At 41.5% G+C, this 23,114-nt stretch overlaps 1 protein-coding gene across 1 annotated transcript; it reads left to right on the forward strand.

Moving 5' to 3' along the window:
* Window positions 1-1,715: 1,715 nt before the first annotated feature.
* LOC132864422 (tripartite motif-containing protein 16-like) lies at window positions 1,716-22,884 on the forward strand. Its single transcript, XM_060897839.1, has 6 exons — window positions 1,716-2,315; window positions 10,514-10,609; window positions 12,701-12,934; window positions 13,123-13,282; window positions 14,685-14,744; window positions 22,256-22,884. Exons 1-6 carry the CDS (start codon window positions 1,716-1,718, stop codon window positions 22,786-22,788), a joined length of 1,683 nt encoding a protein of 560 aa, XP_060753822.1. The 3' UTR covers window positions 22,789-22,884.
* The last annotated feature ends 230 nt before the right edge of the window (window positions 22,885-23,114 follow it).

The raw sequence follows: 23,114 nt of genomic DNA on the forward strand, positions 1-23,114 counted from the left end.
GCGTGTACAGCGGATGTAGAGTGGACCAATCAGAGCCCTCTTGTCTGCGACGCTGTCTGCAAGGCTGTCTGTGGTGGTCACAATTTTTGGGAGGTGCGCGCAGAGTGTCTGCGGGGGGGGGGCTTCGCAGACGCCATCTGCGTCGCCGTCTGCGAGGACTGGGTTGTCAGCATAAATTGGCCCTTAATGCATGTATTACAGGAGCAGTGTCTGACACCACAGGTACTCCAGGGGGCAGACTTCTCAGCTGGAAAAATAAGATAGAAAGAGATCAAACTGTTAACTGGGTTCATGACATATTAACTGATCATACCAATCACATGGTGATAGCTGAAAGAATCCATTCTGACTACACATACACTAGCGTATGATACCTAGCTGATTTAGGGGACAGGACTAAGTGCCTTAGGTGGAGAGACTTCTGTAGAAAACACCCAATACCATGTAGTTCATTAACTGACTACTGCCACAGACTGGACAGTAACCAGTAGGTGAACCCTGTATGACAGTATTATAGATTTAATGTTCTCATTTACATGATAAAAGGGGGAATTGTAGAGTAAATTTTAGTGTCACACTGTCTTGTAATTTTCCTTTTCACTGAGCGTTTCCTCTTCAAGGACTAACGACTCAGAACATTCAGCACCGCAACATGTTAATCTTATCATGCTCGTTATGTGCGTAGCAGATGTGCGTACAAACCAGTGATTAGAGAAGATCCAATCAGCTTTAGAGCTGATCACGCTCCGGCATGTAATTGCAATAGATGTCTCCTTTTTATCTAGTAAAGAGTATATATAGATTTGAGAACAAAGGGACGGTATGAGTGGTGTGCTGAACCCTTATCACCATGTGTCTGTTTCTGCAATAAACCTTCTTTAACTTACAAAAGGACGAGACTGGTGTTGGTGTTTGTCATTTTTCAACGACGTGTTGGAAAGATCTTCAGGAGCAGCATCAGGGCCATTTCTGCCTTTAATTTTAGTATAATGTGTTAAATGGATGTGAACAAGAAGTCAGGAACTGAGATGAGAGGAGAAATTTTTAATTTTTTAATTTTGATCAAAAACACTTCCACTGTTTGAGGTATTTATAGATTTATTTTTAGAATGTACTTACACACACACACACACACACACACACACACACACACACACTTTTCCCCTTCTGCTTTTTCATTTTATCCTTGGGCATTTTTTGATCATTTTATTTTTACTGCTTGACCATTTTGTAGTTTATTAGATTATTATGGTTTCAGAATGGGATCAGAAATTTAAACATAATGTAAGTAAACTATGTGCAAACATTACAACAAATTCAATATAAAATGTTTTTAAATTACAGTTACAGATAATGGATGGAGGGTCAGATCAATTAATCACTTCAGAATCCTGTTCATGAGAGAGAGAGAGAGAGAGAGAGAGATGTGTTCATTGTTCATTTAAACTATTACTGGTAAGATTGTTCAAGTCTATACGCCCTGTAGGAAATACACACACACACACACACACACTGTTTCAAATCTCTTCACACTGAATGGCAATTTGCTAACATAGCCAGGCCACGCCTTACACATTACAAAAAAGGGGCTCTCTCTTTAAAGCCACGCCCACTCTCTGTGCTACACAGAACACAAACAGAAACAGGAAGTTCATTTCAGAGAAAACGAAACTCAGCAGAAAGTTCAGAGTCTTTCTCTCTCTCAGTACAGGAAAATGGCAGAGGCTGGTGTTTCAGTAGATCATTTTTCAGTGGATCAGTTCAGCTGTCCAGTGTGTCTGGATCTCCTGAAGGATCCTGTAGCTATTCACTGTGGACACAGTTTCTGTAAGGTGTGTATTAATGGATTCTGGGATCAGGAGGATGTGAAGGGCGTCTACAGCTGCCCACAGTGCAGAGTGACTTTCACCCCAAGGCCTGTTCTGTGCAGGAACAACATGCTGGCTGAAGTGGTGGAGAAACTGAAGAAGACTGAACTCCAAGCTGCTTCTCCTGCTCACTGTTACGCTGGACCTGGAAATGTGGAGTGTGATTCCTGCACTGGGAGAAAATACAAAGCCGTCAAGTCCTGTCTGGTGTGTCTGGCATCCTTTTGTGAAGATCATCTTAAACCTCACTATCAGTCTCCTGCCTTTAAGAAGCATAAGTTAGTTGAAGCCTGTGCAGAGCTCCAAGAGAAGATCTGCTCTGAACATGGCAGACTGATCGAGGTCTTCTGTCGTACTGACCAAAGCTTCATCTGTTATTTGTGTACGACGGATGAACATAAAGGTCATGATACAGTTTCAGCTAAAGCAGAAAGAAATGAAAAACAGGTGAGAACTGGACATCATTCTTCTTTTCCAAGTCATTTAATACAAATTCTATTTCTAATCTAATTTCTGTTCAGTGGATTTAATTGGTTCTCTGCCTGTCATTCTCTGTGAAGTAAATTTTTATTTCCAGTCAAACAGTAATATGTAAAGAAATGTTAAAGAGATCAGACCAGTCATCTCATCTCATCTCATTATTTCTAGCCGCTTTATCCTGTTCTACAGGGTCGCAGGCAAGCTGGAGCCTATCCCAGCTGACTACGGGCGAAAGGCGGGGTACACCCTGGACAAGTCGCCAGGTCATCACAGGGCTGACACATAGACACAGACAACCATTCACACTCACACCTATGGTCAATTTAGAGTCACCAGTTAACCTAACCTGCATGTCTTTGGACTGTGGGGGAAACCGGAGCACCCGGAGGAAACCCACGCGGACACTTGGAGAACATGCAAACTCCGCACAGAAAGACCCTCGCCGGCCACGGGGCTCGAACCCGGACCTTCTTGCTGTGAGGCGACAGCGCTGACCACTACACCACCGTGCCGCCCATGTAAACAAACATCCATCTGGAAAATGTGAACTTTGTGGAGTGAGAGAGGATGTAGATCATGTTCTTTTAAGGTGCTTAAAATTCTACAGACAAAGAGAAAAACTGAAGAGGGAAGTGAACGCAGTCAAGAAAGCCTTTTCTTTAGACACCTTATTAGGTGAGCCAAGATCAGAAAACATCACTTGTGCTATGATAACATTTATCAAAGAAACAAAATTAGCAAACAGGATTTAGTTTATTGTTTTGTGTTGTTTTTCCTTTTTATTCAATTTTTTCTTTGAAATGACATCCATTTGATTGCACCTCAGTCCAGTAGATGGCGGTAATACACTTTGCTTGTAAACTGCCATAAAACCTGACAGAAGAAGAAGACCGATCTGAGAGCAGTGCGCGTCATCGCTGTTCCCTTTTATTTCTCAGTGAGTTTAGAGGGGGGAGACATGCACAGTGCACATCTGGATTCATGGGAGTTATTTATTTGTTCAGGTTTACTTCTTTAAGGTGCTGTGTGTACATTCAAAACCACACCCAATTCCACCGGATTAAAGGAACCATCAGTGAACATTGGGATTGAACTTCATCAATCTAGTGAATGTTGACATTAATGCCGAGTTTTGACCAAAATCTCTGCAGAGATTTGAACTTTCCAGAATCGGGATCATTCATCCCAAAGAAGTTTTCAGAAATGGACCACAAATCCACTCACATTCAGAAAGATATTTTTTTTTTTACCTGTAGATCATTAAATGTTATGAAATATGATCTCCAGTTACAGAGCTTTAACACAGTCACGTGAGCACTTTAGCTGTAAAATGCTGGAAGAAGGTTGTTGGCTGTTTAAAGCACATTGACTGGTCTGACCTCTAACATCTCATCTCATTATCTGTAGCCGCTTTTTGGGTCGGTAAAACTAAGATTAAAATTATCAACTTTTATAACCCTGGTAAAAGAATCTTGAGAGAGATGCTAGATGGTATGTCTCATCTCATTATCTCTAGCCACTTTATCCTGTTCTACAGGGTCGCAGGCGAGCTGGAGCCTATCCCAGCTGACTACGGGCGAAAGGCGGGGTTCACCCTGGACAAGTCGCCAGGTCATCACAGGGCTGACACATTGACACAGACAACCATTCACACTCACATTCACACCTACGGTCAATTTAGAGTCACCAGTTAACCTAACCTGCATGTCTTTGGACTGTGGGGGAAACCGGAGCACCCGGAGGAAACCCACGCGGACACAGGGAGAACATGCAAACTCCACACAGAAAGGCCCTTGCCGGCCACGGGGCTCGAACCCGGACCTTCTTGCTGTGAGGCGACAGCGCTAACCACTACACCACTGTGCCGCCCACACAGCACCTTAAAGAAGTAAACCTGACTATGACTCTGGATTTTACTGCTGAACAAATAAATAACTCCCATGAATCCAGATGTGTACTGTGCATGTCTCCCCCCTCTAAACTCACTGAGAAATAAAAGGGAACAGTGATGACGCGCACTGTTCTCAGATCAGTCTTCTTCTTCTGTCAGGTTTTATGGCAGTTTACAAGCAAAGTGTTTTACCGCCATCTACTGGACTGAGGTGCAATCAAATGGATGCCATTTCAAAGAAAAATTGAATAAAAAGGAAAAACAACACAAAACAACAAACTAAATCCTATTTGCTAATTTTGTTTCTTTGATAAATGTTATCATAGCACAAGTGATGTTTTCTGATCTAGGCTCACCTAATAAGGTGTCTAAAGAAAAGGCTTTCTTGACTGCGTTCACTTCCCTCTTCAGTTTTTCTCTTTGTCTGTAGAATTTTAAGCACCTTAAAAGAACATGATCTACATCCTCTCTCACTCCACAAAGTTCACATTTTCCAGATGGATGTTTGTTCACAACGTATAAGCGGTTATTTAATCCAGTATGGCCTATTCTCAGTCTTGTAAACCAAACCTCCTCCTGTCTGTTTGGGTAACTCGGTTTGCTACTTGAGATCTTTTTGTATATTATATAAGTGTCTACCTTTCTTCTCCTTATCCCATTCAGCTTGCCATATGTTAACTCTGTTTAATGAGTACCTTAAAGTGCATATCACAGGTAAATTCAGGAGCAAGATCAATGTAATTCTCCTATTTTATATTAAACTTTGGTCAAATATCTGTAACATTCTGCTTTTTTTTTTTTTACCTTGCGCAATACCAGAAAAATTCAGTTGAAATCAAGCCATTTGAGGTGAATTGGTCCGCCTCTGAAAAAACTTGGCATTTGAATTTCCCGGGAAACATTGATTTTCGTGACGTCATCTGCGGGACGCCTCCCTCTGAATCCTACATCAGGACTGGTTTGTTTCTGAGAAGACGACCTGGTGGTTTTCTGCAAATTTCTTCAATGTTATTGCGTAACTATTAAAATGGTAAACAGATGTATCGTAGGAGGGTGTAGCAACACCAATCTTGATGGGATTAGTACTCATCGCTTTCCAAAAGACCGAACAATGAGAGAGAAATGGGAGCGCTTGGTCTACACAGGCTGTGCACTGAAACCGCACAAGCCCTCGCAGCCTGCCGGCGCTTCCGCAGGTGACGTCATGATTCTGGCTCCAGACTCCCTTGGGATTTTTCCAGAAGCATTTGGTTATTTTAGTTTTTTCTGCTGTAGACAGATGGCCTTGTGCAAAATTACCCTTCTGGATGAGTCTGTAAAGGGACATACTTTCATATAAAAAAACTAAATTGGTCCAGAATGTGCACTTTAACTTCTGATCTACTGAGTGGAATACTTAACTGAACCTTCTCTTCTTTGGTTGCCTCTTTTGCCAGCTTGTCTGCTTCCTCATTGCCACCAACTCCTTTATGGGCTGGAACCCATACAAACTGGATTGATATTCCCTGTTGACTGATTGCAACTAAGATATTATTAATTTCATTCATTAAGTCCTGTCGACATGACAATTCTCCACTTTGAACGGATGTGAGAGATGACACAGAATCGGAACAAATAGCTGCTTTAGGGGGCCTAGTTTCTTCTATCCACTGGAATACAATGATAATGGCTGTCATTTCAGCTGCAGCCCTGTGATGACCTGGCGACTTGTCCAGGGTGTACCCCGCCTTTCGCCCGTAGTCAGCTGGGATAGGCTCCAGCTTGCCTGCGACCCTGTAGAAGGATAAAGCGGCTTGAGATAATGAGATGAGATGAGATTTCAGCTGCAAATATAGACAGATGATCTGATGTTCTCTTTTTAATAGAGATTTTGTAATCAGGGATATAAACTGCAATACCTGTTTTACCCTCTGAATCTTTAGATGCATCTGTATAAACCTGTGTTGTATTATAGTACCTACTTCCTAAATATTGCTCTACGTTCTGATCCACTCCTCCAGATTTAGCTATCTCTTTGGTTTCCATGATCACCGTAGGGGAGCAAAACAACCAAGGTGGAGTTGTTACCAGGGGCACAGTCTTACTACAAATGATATCATCTATTCCCAATTGATTTGCTAATTTGTTACCATCCCATCCAAAGCTACAAATCTGGGATCTACCATACTCCCAACACTCATTGAGAACTTTTTTTAGGAGGGTGTGATGCCTCATGTCCATTTAAATTAATCCAGTAAGCCATACTCAACTTAAGATGTCTGAGGCTTAAGGGCATTTCTCCTGATTCTACTTGCAACGCTGCTATGGAAGAAGTTCTAAATGCACCACAACATGTCCTGAGACTTTTAGCCTGCATTCTATTGAGTTCATTAAGCAATGTCTTAGATGCTGAAAGATACACAATACAGCCATAATCTGAAACTGATCTCATCAGTGCAATATAAATTCTTTTAAGGGACATCCCTGAGGCTCCCCAGTTGTACCCTGATAAACATTTCAAAACATTAATGCCCTTTTTGCATTTCTCAATTATTTTCTGAATATGTTCCTTAAATGTTAACTTGACATCAAACCAAACTCCCAAGTACCTAACAATATTAACTTGCTCTAAGGACTGGTTATACAACTTAAGCTCTAGTGTGGGACTTACTCTTTTCTTTGAAAAACAAATAAATTGAGTCTTTTCTACAGACAAATGAAAACCCCACTCACATGCCCATTTTTCTACCTTGTTGATAGCTAATTGCATTTTAGTTCTAATATCAATATTTTGTCCTTTTATCCGCAAAGCTCCATCATCAGCATATAATGCTCTATTGATTCTAATGTCATCTATTTTATTAAAAACATCATTAATGATAATGTTGAACAGTACTGGACTGCATACACTACCTTGAGATGTTCCATTTTCTATTGAATAGATGTGAGAGAAGTGAACCCCAACTCTTACTTCTATTGTTCTGTCCTTTAGGAAGTCTCTAATCCAGTTAAAGATCTTACCACCAATACCCATCCTATTCAGCTTAATTAACAACCCCTCCTTCCATAGCATAGCATTTACGCTTTCTCTAGATCAAAGAATGTTGCTAAAACTGATTCTTTATTGACTTGTGCTTTCCTTATTTCATTTTCTAAACATACAATAGGGTCCACTGTAGTACGTCCACTACGGAAGCCGCTCTGGTGTGGGGAGACAAGACCTCTTTTTTCAATTTCTTACACTAGCCTTCTAGTGATCATTCTTTCCATAATCTTACATAAATTAGATGTTAATGCTATTGGCCTATAACTTTTAACTTCAGTTTTATCCTTCCCTGGTTTTCCAATTGGAACCACTACAGAATGTTTCCAACACAAAGGCAATCTACCTTGCTCCCAAATCTTATTAAAAAGACTTAAAATTACATATTTAGCCACGTCATTGACTTCATTAATCATTTTATAACATATACCATCTTTCCCTGGTGAAGTGTTCCTAACCCCATTTAACGCTCTCCTAAGCTCAAATAATGTAAAATCCTTATCAAGTACACGCTCACTTATTACCTGCTTTTCCAGTAATCCTCTATTCTCATCTATTACTTTAACTCTCCAAGACAATTCATCATCAGTTAAGTTCTGTGAACTATGAACCTTAACAAAACTTTTCGCAAGCATCTCTGCTTTCTCTTGATTAGTTACTGCCTCCACATCATTGTTTTTAATCACAGGTAAGGAAAACTCCCTTCTAATGACTCCCATCTTTTTAATCACGCTCCAAATAACATCCCCTTTGACTTCTGCCCTATTTTAGAACAGAAATCACGCCAATATTTCCTTTTAGCTTCTCTTATAATTCTTTTAACCTTTTGAATGTGATTTTTTTTTTTTGTATTCCATTAAATTGGTATAGGAATGGTTTGATTGAACAATTTTGAAAGCTTTATTTCTAGCTTTTATTGCTTCCTGACAATCATCTGATCACCAAGGTACCATTCTCTTTTTCCTCATCCCAGAAGATTTGCCAAGAACCTCTTCTGCTGACTCATATTTGTAATGATTGAGTTTAACTCAGGGCGGCACGGTGGTGTAGTGGTTAGCGCTGTCGCCTCACAGCAAGAAGGTCCGGGTTCGAGCCCCGTGGCCGGCGAAGGCCTTTCTGTGCAGAGTTTGCATGTTCTCCCTGTGTCCGCGTGGGTTTCCTCCGGGTGCTCCGGTTTCCCCCACAGTCCAAAGACATGCAGGTTAGGTTAACTGGTGACTCTAAATTGACCGTAGGTGTGAATGGGTGTCTATGTGTCAGCCCTGTGATGACCTGGTGACTTGTCCAGGGTGAACCCCACCTTTCACCCGTAGTCAGCTGGGATAGGATCCAGCTTGCCTGCGACCCTGTAGAACAGGATAAAGCGGCTACAGATAATGAGATGAGATATACCATCTAGCATCTCTCTCAAGATTCTTTTATCAGGGTTATAAAAGTTGATAATTTTAATCTTAGTTTTACCGACCCAAATCTCAACCAGAACTGCTTCAACGTCTTTATCTATATTTAAAGCTCCTTAATTAATCCCCTGCTGAATAAATGTGGCCACTCCACCTCCTGCAGTATCCCTGTCTTTACACACTGCTAGGTATCCATATATTATTAAATCAAGTGATGGTTTTAACCAGGTTTCCTGTATACAGATAATGTTTGGTTTAACAACTTGTTCCTCAATAAAGTGTTTTATTTCCTGACCATTAGCAATTAAGCTCCTGGCATTCCACTGTAGAATAGATAAAGTCATTATTAACTGCCACATGGTGCTTGACTATCAGATACCCCTAATACCATATTGTGAATGGAATCAACTGACAATTCATGAATCTCTAGATAATTTTCCACTGCTTTTAAATTATTTTAATTATATCAATTCTACTTGCTACTTGGGCTGAGCAATTAACCACTTCCACCATAAAAGCAATGAATTTTTTCTTCTCCACAATTAAAGTCTCTTCAGTTACTTTACAGCATTTCAGAGTCGTTTGAGTTTGACTCGGGGGTAAAACTACAGGAGTCATACTTCCTTTAACCCTTGATTTTACTTGGTTTTCTTTGTCAACCTCTTTAATAGCTTCGGCATAAGTAACGCTCTCTTTCACCTTTACACTTTGCACTTGAATTGCTCTTTTATACATCTCGCACCCTTTATAGGCCGCACTGTGTTCACCTCCACAGTTACAGCACTTGATTTTTGTTCCTTCCTCACATTTACCATATTCATGTTCGCCTCCACATCTAGCACACCTAGGTTTTGACTTGCACACAGAAGAAATGTGTCCATATCGCTGACATTTAAAGCATCTAATTGGTGGTAATTCCATTTACCTGACTTATCTTCACCTTCACTTTTATAGTACTCTCACTGTCATTCTCTTCTGAAAACTCCTCCAAATCATTAGTTTCACACTCATCTAGAACTCCTTTCAATCCATGATCGCACCCCAGTCCACCAAACGCCAGTTGCAATGAATCTGGCGGCTCTTTCACATTCCCGGAAGCACTCATCGCGTTTTTTCTCAGATCAGTCTGTCTGTGAATCCCATTGAAAGTCACAGCTGCCTTTTGAACAGTTTCACTCCAGAGAATATTGCTGAACTACCTTGATGTTTCTGTCACACAAATAACATTGAAATAACAATCAGTTGACATTTTCACAGAAAACTAAACTTATAATATCATAAGTGGTGCAAACATATGAAGATAGAAGTCGCTTCATTTTGGGTGTCTTTTAATTTTAGTTAGTTCTAGAGGCGATATTTCTAGTTTTCATTGAAATGTTTTTATTGAGGGGCGGCACGGTGGTGTAGTGGTTAGCGCTGTCGCCTCACAGCAAGAAGGTCCTGGGTTCGAGCCCCGGGGCCGGCGAGGGCCTTGCTGTGTGGAGTTTGCATGTTCTCCCCGTGTCCGCGTGGGTTTCCTCCGGGTGCTCCGGTTTCCCCCACAGTCCAAAGACATGCAGTTTAGGTTAACTGGTGACTCTAAATTGACCGTGAGTGTGAATGGTTGTCTGTGTCTATGTGTCAGCCCTGTGATGACCTGGCGACTTGTCCAGGGTGTACCCCGCCTTTCGCCCGTAGTCAGCTGGGATAGGCTCCAGCTTGCCTGCGACCCTGTAGAAGGATAAAGCGGCTAGAGATAATGAATGAATGAATGTTTTTATTGACTTTTTTTTTAGTTTGTTTTTTTTCTTTTTGGCTATAATTGTGTTGAAGATGATGAAATGTATTTAAAATGTTTTTTATTTGTTCTCAGAATGAGCTAAAGGAGGAGCAGATGAAATCCCAGCAGAGGATCCAGGAGAAGCAGAAGGAGGTGCAGGAGCTGAAACAGACTGTGGACACTATTAAGGTGAGGAGTGAAGAGTAGCTCTGTTTCAATTAACCTGCTTAAAGGAGATACGCAGAACCATGGCCTCATTTTTTGTTCATAAATGCCTTGAGACCCCAAGAATAGCACAGGAATAGTTTTAAGCGTTAACAATAAATCTAATATCGTAATATTTATGATTAAAATGATTTCATATAGGTAGCGGCCTGAGTGAATGACCTTGACGTCTGTAACGTCACAGCAGGAAGGCTATCGGTCTCATCGCCATTTCCGCTATACTAAAACACAGAGGTAACTGCAACTTCCAGTTTCCATTTTGAGCTAATTTATTGCCATGCCATGTAGATGTGTTGCTGGCCGGTGCAGCAACATGACAGAAGGTGGATTTATGTTGCATTCATGGCCCAAGAATGTTCAAACTGCAGAGATTTGGATGCATTTTGCGAGAAGTTCACAGGCACATTGGGCACCAACGAAGTGGTCTCTCCTCTGCTCTGCACATTTTACTGAAGACTCGTACGAAACCTCTGATCTGCTGAGGAGCGTTGGCTATAAGCCGGTTTTGAAAGAGGGTGCAGTACCAACAATTAAATAAAACTATGAGAAAAGGAAAAATAAAAAACTAAAATTTTTTAAAAAAGGAAAGTAAGTTCAGTGGCACCAGCTCTCCCACAGTTTGAGCCGAGGATTGTTGGTAAAACCCAGGATGGAACGGGACGTGACATATTATCGCTCAGGCAGTGACCTCCCTGCGGTTGTTGCTAAAACCGGCGATGTCCCGTCCCGGGTTTTAGTAATTGCCTGAGCCGAGAAGTAATGCTGGAGTACTCAGTATGGAGAAAATGGAGAATGAATGGAGCAGCTGTCTGATTTCTAAACTGGATATTGTTGCCATCTCGCCCTTACATGGAAGAAGCGAATGAATGGAGAACTGAATGAACAACTGAACGTCAGGTTGTTTCAAAACAATCGGCCACAAGATCGGCCTTCAAGAAGCGAGAACACAGACGGGTAAGCTCCGACTCTCATTTGGATACAAAACAACAAAAACAACACGTTTACCTGCATTTAGATTAATACATGTAACTTGTATTGTGTATTTAAGTTACCGGTCTAAGATTTATTTAATTTGCTTCAGAATGTGATTGTCTCAGTTCATCTGATTATTTAATGAGCCTTTTACATTTTATCAGTGAAAATAGATGCATGTGGGGCGGCACGGTGGTGTAGTGGTTAGCGCTGTCGCCTCACAGCAAGAAGGTCCTGGGTTCGAGCCCAATGGCCGGCGAGGGCCTTTCTGTGTGGAGTTTGCATGTTCTCCCTGTGTCCGCGTGGGTTTCCTCCGGGTGCTCCGGTTTCCCCCACAGTCCAAAGACATGCAGGTTAGGTTAACTGGTGACTCTAAATTGAGCGTAGGTGTGAATGTGAATGGTTGTCTGTGTCTATGTGTCAGCCCTGTGATGACCTGGCGACTTGTCCAGGGTGTACCCCGCCTTTCGCCCGTAGTCAGCTGGTATAGGCTCCAGCTCGCCTGCGACCCTGGAGAACAGGATAAAGCGGCTAGAGATAATGAGATGAGAATGAATAGATGCATGTACATGTATGTTGCATAAGTTATAACACCTATCCTGTTTTAATGAGAGTCAACCCACAATCAATGAAGTCAAATCAGTCTTAGTTGAGCAAGTCAGTAACGGTATTTCTTACTTTCACCATAAATTTTTATTTATGTGACTTTGGTCTATAGCTGTCAAAGACCTCGGCCTTAAAACCGGTTCCCACAGTGACATCACGCGCTCAGGGCTGGCTGGCTCAGCGGGGCAGCTCCAATGCCAAATTTGCGGTCGAGTTTAACTCTCAAAAAATATTTTTTGATTCCTATTTATGCAGCATACAAGAGCCAAGGATGGAGATACTATCCACTCAGAAATGTATTTAAAAATAAAGGTTCTGCGTATCTCCTTAAAATAGTGAACTAAAAAAACAAGGAATGAAAACCCGGGGTTTAACAAAAACAACTCAAATATCTCTTGAGAGAGAGTTTATTTTTACAGAGTATCCGATTAGACCTCCATTTTGTGTGTGTGTGTGTGTGTGTGTGTGTACTAACAGAAGCGTTCACAGGCAGCAGTAGATGACAGTGAGAGGATCTTTACTGAGATGATCAGCTCCATGGAGAAAAAGCGCTCGGAGGTGACGGAGCTGATCAGAGCTCAGGAGAAAGCTGAACTGAATCAAGCTGAGCGACTCCTGAAGCAACTGGAGCAGGAGATTGCTGATCTTCAGAGGAGAGTCACTGAGCTGGAGCAGCTTTCACACACACACGATCACATCCACTTCCTCCAGGTAACACTCACTGTCTGATCTACAGAGGGCGCTGTTCCTCACAAAGTTTCCTCCTAAAAGCTCATTACAGCAACAATAAATGTTCCTGTCTGAGATCCCAAGTGTGTCTTTGGTCTGATTCAGTCTGAGATTCATTCGTTCCTCTCCTACACTTTTCTCCTTCTCTATTCTGTGTTTCCTCTCTGTAGAGTTTCCCGTCTCTCTGTGTTTCTCCTGGATGTGACGACTCACCCAGCTTCACTGTCAATCAACATCTCTCATTTGATGGAGTGAGGAAATCTCTCTCAGATCTGAAAAAACGAGTCGAGGAAATCTGTGAGGAGGAATTCAACGTAATCCATCCACAAGGTAAACAAACAAACATTTGTTCTGTATCACAGTAAAGAGAGCCATACAATTAATGTAATGGAAATAAAACGTAAGCAGGAACAAAACTGCATCAAATCACAAAGCATTAGTATTAAGGCCAATTTATGCTGACAACCCAGTCCTCGCAGACGGCGTCGCAGATGGCGTCTGTGAAGCCCCCCCCCCCCCCCCCCTTCGCAGACGCTCTGCGTGCACCTCCCAAAAATTGTGACCACCACAGACAGCCTCGCAGACAAGAGGGCTCTGATTGGTCCACTCTACATCAGCTGTACAGGCACTTCCGCTTCCCTACTTTCCCGGTTTGGTTTGTTTTCACGACCGCCATTTTTAAAAACACGAGCGAAGATGGAGCAGCACGAAGAGCGGTTGATCGAGGAAGTGAGGAAGTACGTACATCTATACGACTCCAGTTCTAGTCATTATCAGTAACCGGAGGATAAACACTCCACTCACCACACCCACCAACTACTCCTAGCGATTTCGCGACTTCGCGCCCCCTTGCGTTGTGGTCGTGAATAACATTGCGCACGCCTATTGCTCCCCGCTCAACGATAAATTACAACTGTCTGCCAAAAGCTATCTGCGAAAGCCTTGTCGCAAGAGCATGCAGAGGCCCTTACCCTCAGAAATTCATCTCATCTCATTATCTCTAGCCGCTTTATCCTGTTCTACAGGGTCGCAGGCAAGCTGGAGCCGATCCCAGCTGACTACGGGTGAAAGGCGGGGTACACCCTGGACAAGTCGCCAGGTCATCACAGGGCTGACACATAGACACAGACAACCATTCACACTCACATTCACACCTACGGTCAATTTAGAGTCACCAGTTAACCTAACCTCCATGTCTTTGGACTGTGGGGAAAACCGGAGCACCCGGAGGAAACCCACGCGGACACGGGGAGAACATGCAAACTCCACACAGAAAGGCCCTCGCCGGCCACGGGGCTCGAACCCGGATCTTCTCGCTGTGAGGCGACAGCGCTAACCACTACACCACCGTGCTGCCCGCCTCAGAAATTGCATGTGCAAATTACAAATAAATTTCCCAGATAAGCAGGACCTTAATCACAAATCCACAAACTAATCTTATTGAACTTTACACATAACAAATATGATGAACATTAGATCAGAACCGAGGCCTTAATTCCTCCATAAAATCCATCAGAAAGTAAAAACACACACATTTTCCCAGCTGAAGCTCTGACAAGTTTTTTGCTTCTCATGATTCTTACATTCAAATGCTGCACAGTGTGATGACATTTTGGCCGATCTCTAAATCGTGTCTGACTGAGAGCAGTGAGGAATCTAATTTTTCATTTTCATGCTTTAAACTGTTTTCGTGTCATTTTTCAGTCTCCATTTTGTCTCTGTGTCTCTACAGCTGCAGCAGTTCACATGATTTTACCCTCAAAACCAAAGAGCAGAGAAGATTTCCTGCAGTGTAGGTGTAACACACACACACACACACACTCTTCAACTCAGAGGAGGACCGCCCACATGATGGTCTTTCTTTCGACCTACAACACACAGAATGTGTATCAATAATAGTTTATTTATATCACACACACAAATCTAATACATACGAAGGATAAAATTCTGCCTAGAAATAACTAGTAATCTAATCTCACTCAGCAGAAAAAAATAATGGATTACTGTTATAAAGAAGAAAGCTAGTCGCACAGAGGCACAATGATAAAATACAATATTTCAACAAATACAATAAAACAATAAAAAGAGGGAAAAAATGAAATGACAGTGTGAGGAAAAGAGAAAGGAATGCTGATCTGACGCGATAATCGTACTTTTGATAGAACGCTTGAAATTGCTGAAGCTAAGACTCTGGAAAGATTCATCAATACTGTTCCAGAGAGCAGCAGCTTTGAAGCGAATATTAAACTTGCCATCGTTAGTTCTGGCTGAAGGAACACAAAATGAAGATCTCGAAGCCAGTCAAGTTTTATACTTGTGCCTTGATGCTAAAAGTGTCAAAAAGTTATCAAAGGCAGGCACCAAATAAACTAGAATGAAATTTAAACATAAAAATACTGTTTAAGTAATCTATAAAATCAGAGAATTTCATCATCTCCAGCTTTTTAAAAATAGGAGGTGTGTGTTCATTAAAAGAAGCTAAATTAATAATTCTGACAGCTTTCTTCTGGAGTCCAGTTATCGGTCGAAGGGTAGCCTCATAAGTATTACCCCAAACTGTAACACCGTATATTAAAAAAGAATAAATAAGAGAGTAGTACAGCTGAGTTAGAATACTTTGAGAAACCTAGTGATGAAGCTCAGCAATAATTCCAAAGCCTCTGGAGATTTTCTTGCTCTACTGGTGGATGTGTTTCCTCCTGATGAGGTGAGAGTCGAAAACTACTCCAAGATACCTGATGTGGTTCTTCTGTTTAATCGGCTTATAATTAATTTTCAGGAAATGGTTTTGCTCAGTTTCTTTTGGGGTGGATTAAAAAAGAACAAAATTTGTTTTGTCAGCATTCAGAGAGAATTTATTTGCACAAAGCCACGCGATGATATCAGAATTACTTTATTAATCCCCGGAGGGAAATTCAAATTTGCAACCAAGCTCCCAAATATTGACCAATTCAGAATTTACCCTGGCTTCTAGAGAATCTAAAGATGAATCTGCCAGGAATAAATTTGAGTCACCTGCAAAAAGATGAAAATCAAATATATTGGAGCAGTTCATGAAATCATTTATGTATAAGAGAAATAGAAGGGGGCCATGAAGTGAACCCTGTGGTACTCCACATGAAATTGGTAAAGAGCTGGATGAAATATTAACGATTGAAACAAACTGATGTCTATTTGATAGATATGAGGCAAACCAATCATGGACAATCCCACGGATGCCATAAGAATATAATTTTTCTTACAAAATATCATGATCTATGGCATCAACGGCTTTACTCAGACAAAGAATGATACCACAGGAAAATTTGCCATCTTCAATTGCTCTTTGGATTTTATCAGTGATTTAGTAAAAGTGCATGTTCTGTAGATGTGTTGTCACGGAAACCAAACTGACCAGAATATATTAAATCAAACTTCTCTCGATATGTATTCAGCCTATTTTACATGAGTTTTTTCTAATATTTTTGATAGACCAATTTCTCTTTTGTCAATTTTTATGATTAGAAGTTAACAGTTGAGCTCCTGCTTTAAACACGGGTCTGACACGAGCAAGTTGAAAAGAATCAGGAACAGTACCAAGTAGAGTAGAAGTAAAGCAGAAGTGATAGAGGATCTCCACAGGCTTTGAGATTGAGTTTAATATCTTGAACAGGGCTACAGAAATACTAAAGGGGCCACAAGCCTTTCCAGACTTGAGCCGGAGAAAAAAGCCTTGAATTTCTTGTCCATGTAGGACTAAGAAGAAAGCTGTCGCTTGTCAGAGAAGCAAGAAAATCTGAAAATATTTTGTTGACCTTTGGTATTGCTTGGCTGATACTTTTACCAATGTCTGCAAAATAAACATTGAACTCATTTGCTAGATCCTTTTACCTATAGGAGTCAAATGGTTTAGCTTATTTCTCTACACTTTGTACTGAGCATACAGGCACTGATTTCTCGTCTTGATCGATTTTTCTATCCAATTTGATTTAATAATTCATTGTTCTAAGACTGAGGGGAAATCCAAGGTTCAGATTTGAGTTTGATTTCCTTCCTTGACATGGTTTTTCAGAGGAACATGAGCGGTAATAATTTCATCAGAGTTTTCAAGAAAGCTGGAGAATGTCATGAATATCAGGCTCCCCATCGGACTGGCTAGAGCAGTCAATTTGTTGAAAACCATAAATGAATGCATCTTCATTGAACCATATGAAATCCATCCATTATCCATAACCGCTTATCCTGTGCAGGGTCACAGGCAAGCTGGAGCCTATCCCAGCTGACTATGGGCGAGAGGCAGGGTACACCCTGGACAAATCACCAGGTCATCACAGGGCTGACACATAGACAAACAACCATTCACACTCACATTCTCACCTACAGTCAATTTAGAACCAACAATTATCCTAACCTGCAGGCCTTTGGACGGTGAAGGAAACTCACACAGACACAGGGAGAACATGCAAACTCCACACAGAAAGGCCCCCATTGGCCACTGGGCTTGAACCCAGAACCTTCTTGCTGTGAGGTGATGGTGCTAACCACTACACCACTGTGCCACCTGCCGTAGGAACTCTCTTCTCGAAACTTGCTTATTCAATGGGGAGGGTGAATTGAGTCAATAGTCACAAAGTTGGGAAAATGGTTAGTGAGGTCATTATAAAATATTCCCATTATATGTAGCATATTTAAGTCATCCGATCATCCGTTATCCTTAACCGCTTATCCTGTGCAGGGTCAGCTGAGATAGGCTCCAGCTTGCCTGTGACCCTGCACAGGATATTTAAGTGAATTAAAATATATATCGTCAATAAACATGGTTGAAAAGAATAGGGAGATTAAAGTATTGATAAATTCACCTGTAGGTATCCGAGTGTCTGAATTCATCAGATTTAAGTTTAGGTTGCCCACAAAAATACAAAGCTTTGACTCCTCATGGATTTTATAAATTATTATTGAAAGCTTATCCAGAAATGGCTGAAAAGAACCGTTTCGGTGTCTGTATCTCACACCACAAACTATGTTCTTACTGCCTTCATTATGGAGCTCAACAGAAACTGATCCGTCTTGATCAGAAGTATTAAGGTCATCTCTTAGATTATAACTTCAGGAATTTATGAAGAGTCCAATTTGGAGTGTTGGGAAATGTAATTAAAGTCAGGTAAGTAAAAATTGACAAAACTATGAGTTGAATGCCAGGTTTCTGAAAGGCAACAGATCTTCAATAGATGATCTAAAATACTGAGTATGTCTTGAAATTCATCAAATTTTAGCTGAGAGGCTCCTGATAATATAGTGAAGGAAAGAGAGCAACTTGTCAGATAAACAAGAAGATAGTCATCTATATCCCCCACACTATATACCAACTATATACCAAGTTTCAAGATATTGTCATGTTTTTGAAGTTCTGCTGGAATAAACCAACCATACCATAAACCCACCGGACCTTTGGTCCAGGTGAGCTAAAAATTAAAATTTCACATTTCTTAGTATCAAAAGGCACATATACATTACTTCATCAACACATATACCAACTCTCAATCCCAAACCACTCATAGTTTTCAACTTCTGCTCTGAAAACCAAACCTACCCGAGAGACCAAGTCTGAAATTGTTTCCATGGAAACATGAAAAATTAAAATTTCTCAAATGTCTTAGTATGAAAAGGCACATCTACATCACCTTGTTAACATGTATACCAAGTTTCAGATCCGTATCATGAATAGTTTTGGATATATGCTCCAGAAATGAACATTGCTCAAAGTAAAATTTGAAAAATACTTTTTTCCAAAAATCGAAAATAGCAAAAGGCACCAGTTCATGTGTTGCTTGATGCGTATACAAATTTCATGAAGATATCTTCAGTAGTTTTAAAGATATGGCCCGGAAACGAAAACGTGACCAGACGGACGGATGGATGGACAGAACCTGTTTCTATATCCTTCTCCAACCTTCGTTTGGGCATGGGATAATTACGAAGTTCTTGAGAAGAATGAAATTCATGTGGGGAATAGTACCTAGAATTAATATAATGAGTATTCATGTCTCATCTCATTATCTCTAGCCGCTTTATCCTTCTACAGGGTCGCAGGCAAGCCGGAGCCTATCCCAGCTGACTATGGGCGAAAGGCGGGGTACACCCTGGACAAGTCGCCAGGTCATCACAGGGCTGACACATAGACACAGACAACCATTCACACCCACGGTCAATTTAGAGTCACCAGTTAACCTAACCTGCATGTCTTTGGACTGTGGGGGAAACCGGAGCACCCGGAGGAAACCCACGCGGACACGGGGAGAACATGCAAACTCCACACAGAAAGGCCCTCGCCGGACCCGGGGTTCGAACCCAGGACCTTCTTGCTGTGAGGCGACAGCGCTAACCACTACACCACCGTGCCGCCCGAGCATTCATGTCAGGATTGAAATAATTTAGGTTTGTTGATAATTCTCATTCATCTCATCTCATTATCTCTAGCCGCTTTATCCTTCTACAGGGTCGCAGGCAAGCTGGAGCCTATCCCAGCTGACTACGGGCGAAAGGCGGGGTACACCCTGGACAAGTCGCCAGGTCATCACAGGGCTGACACATAGACACAGACAACCATTCACACTCACATTCACACCTACGGTCAATTTAGATTCACCAGTTAACCTAACCTGCATGTCTTTGGACTGTGGGGGAAACCGGAGCACCCGGAGGAAACCCACGCGGACACGGGGAGAACATGCAAACTCCACACAGAAAGGCCCTCGCCGGCCCCAGGGCTCGAACCCAGGACCTTCTTGCTGTGAGGCGACAGCGCTAACCACTACACCACCGTGCCGCCTGTTGATAATTCTAATAATCATAATTAATCTAATATTTATAAGCAGGAACAACGTCAGCTTGATTCATGCCCAATTATACTGACAAAGTTAAGGTCAAAACAGAAAAAGACGCCATGATACAACACTAAAGATTGAAGTATTTTGTGTGTACAGAATGCTGAGGGAAAAGGGAGGAAAAGAAAAAAATGGCTGAATGTGAAAGCTGTTTGGAGTGGTTCCATCAGGAATGTGAAGCAACCCCAGGGCCTGTTTTTCATGATGGGGGGCAGCAACTGCAGAATCTAAAGGGGATGAGGTGCAGTGGGTGAAGACGGACCACCAAAAGCAAGATTTTGTTCATTAACTTGGTTATTAATGCATAAACATTTGAATTTTTTTCTTTCTTTCGCCTCGACTGTCGTGACATGCGTGGATTAAATGTACATTATCCTCGATGCGTCAAGTTGGAGCTTAATCTTATTTTCATGTAATAAAAAAGGGCTTCATATTTAACAACAAATGCACTGGACTTGGAAAACTGATCTACATTCCTCACCACAGTTTATTAACACATCAGCACCATCTTTTAAACTTGAATGGTCTTCAGAAGTCACAAATCTAAGCTTGAAGGTTGATTTTATAGACATGGTATCTACATTTTAAGCTGGGATTTTATAAAGCTCATGAGCTGACATCGTTACTGCTGAGAATTATGGCGATGACACGATCAATCTCAGAATTCCAGACATGATAAACAAAAGTACAACACTTATTCAGAAGGTCATTAAAGGAACCGCCTCGATCCAAACACAGTGAGGAGAAATCCTGTTCCTCAATAAAAATCAATAAAGGTTCTCTGAAATGTTACTACGGCTACAGAAGGACTCTGAATCCAACACGCACACGTTATCCTCTTCATGTTTATCTAAACCTTTCGCTGTGCAGACACAATTATACTGAGCATAAATTCATACAGAGACTCTGTGTGTGTGAGAGAGAAAATAAGAGTACTGAATAACAAAGGCATATAAAAAACTAATGTTTATAAGTTATTTTAAAATGGAAAATTGTGTAAATAATAATGTAAAGTGTCAGAACACTGTTGTGATGTAGGAATTAAAACATGCTGTACATTTCTCTGAACAGTAGGTGTCGCTAGTGAACTCTGTTGAATGAGACTCCGAGTCATGAATCTTTTCGTGAATCACAACCACTGAGCTCTATATAAAACCTGGAGGGCTCCGAACCCATTCCCCTCTGTAGAGACGAGTGAAGCCATCTGGACGCCATCTTACCACTCACATCGCGTGGATTTGGTTTGTGTGTTAAACCGTCGTCTCGTCTCATCTCATTATCTGTAGCCGCTTTATCCTGTTCTACAGGGTCACAGGCAAGCTGGAGCCTATCCCAGCTGTCTACGGGCGAAAGGCGGGGTACACTCTGGACAAGTCGCCAGGTCATCACAGGGCTGCCACATAGACACAGACAACCATTCACACCCACATTCACACCTACGGTCAGTTTAGAGTCACCAGTTAACCTAACCTGCATGTCTTTGGACTGTGGGGGAAACCGGAGCACCCGGAAGAAACCCACGCGGACACGGGGAGAACATGCAAACTCCGCACAGAAAGGCCCTCGCCGGCCACGGGGCTCGAACACGGACCTTCTTGCTGTGAGGCGACAGCGCTAACCACTACACCACCGTGCCGCCATGAGAGATGATGATAATAATAATAATAATACAAACGGCTGTACAATACTTCCTTTCTATTTAGGACAGCTGTTGAAACAGGATTATTTTCTCATGTTATTTGCCATTTTCACTTCATTCTCACAGTCATGTCTTAACAGTATTTATTCATCACATAATTCACTGTTATTTTAGACACAAACGATTCAATTTTGATGCTTTTTCTTTTTAAGACGACACAGTGTTTAGCAAATGGGGTAACTTTTAACGTGGTAAACAAATGTAATAAGAAATACAGCGTCTGACAGTATGGATGCCGGATGCACCATCTGGCCAAATGCTTCAGTGAGATGACGACTGGACTGAACCCACACTCCACAAGCAGTTAACAAAACTCATCTTGCATAGGCGTGAATTATTTTATTTTCCAATGCATACATCATTCATAATTCTGATTAAAGTTACATTTGTTTACCACATTAAAAGTTACCCCATTTGCTGAACAGTGCGTGGGCTTAAAAAGAAAAAGCTTCATTCTCACGTGTTTTAACAGTATTTATTGGTCACAATTTTGCTAATTGAATCTTTTTGTGTCTAAAATGTGACCAATAAGTACTGTTAAAACAGAGGGGAATGGGTTCGGAGCCCTCCAGATTTTATATCGAGCCGAGGCTTCTTTCGTCATCGGTCACGTGGTTTCGTCTGCCACGCCCCCTTCTACTCCATACGCGCTTCGGAGCCTCACGACAGACAGGTGTCTCACACACACTGCTTATAAATCCTGTGATTAACATCTAACCTGTGGATATTTTATTGTTTTAGATTTCTGTTATCTGACTCTGGATCCAAACACAGCACATCCTGACCTCATTCTGTCTGAGAAGAACAGAGCGGTGACACGCAGTGAGACAGAACAGAGATACTCTGATCATCCAGAGAGATTTGACTCCTGGCCTCAGGTGTTGTGTAAGGAGAGTGTGTGTGGACGCTGTTACTGGGAGGTGGAGCGGAGGGGTGATGGTGTGAACATATCAGTCTCATATAAAGAGATCAGCAGGAAAGGAGAGGGTGATGAGTGTGGGTTTGGATTCAACAGTCAGTCCTGGAGTCTGTGGTGTTTTCCTTCCTCTGTCTATTTCCGACACAACAACATTGAGACTGTTCTCCGAGGTCCATCATCCTCCAGAATAGGAGTGTATGTGGATCACAGTGCAGGAACTCTGTCCTTCTACAGCGTCTCTGACCCGATGAGGCTCCTCCACAGAGTCCACACCACATTCACTCAGCCTCTATACGCTGGGGTCTGGATTGGTTCTGACTCATCTGTGAGGTTTTGTGATCCGATGAAAAAATGAAATGTTGCTAAAAGTTGAAATGTTGAGTAAAATTTATAAATGAGGTGTCAGATTGAATTTCTCCCTGAAATACAAAGACACTTTTGTGTGCAGAAACTGTGGCACTAATGCATTATTATTTTCAGAGTGCATCTGTTTTATAGATTAATAAGAAAATAAGTTACATAAATGTCTTAATGCATAATATATAGTGTTTCTAGAAAAAATTCAGACTATTTAAAATGTCTGCACTATTATGAGATTTATTACACTGATATGAAAGTTTAGAATGTCTCATTCTGTTTTTTCTTTGGCAAAATCTGTTTCTTCAGAAATAAAACTTCCTC

Source organism: Neoarius graeffei, chromosome 17, assembly GCF_027579695.1.
Source record: "Neoarius graeffei isolate fNeoGra1 chromosome 17, fNeoGra1.pri, whole genome shotgun sequence".
Taxonomy (NCBI): Eukaryota; Metazoa; Chordata; class Actinopteri; order Siluriformes; family Ariidae; genus Neoarius; species Neoarius graeffei.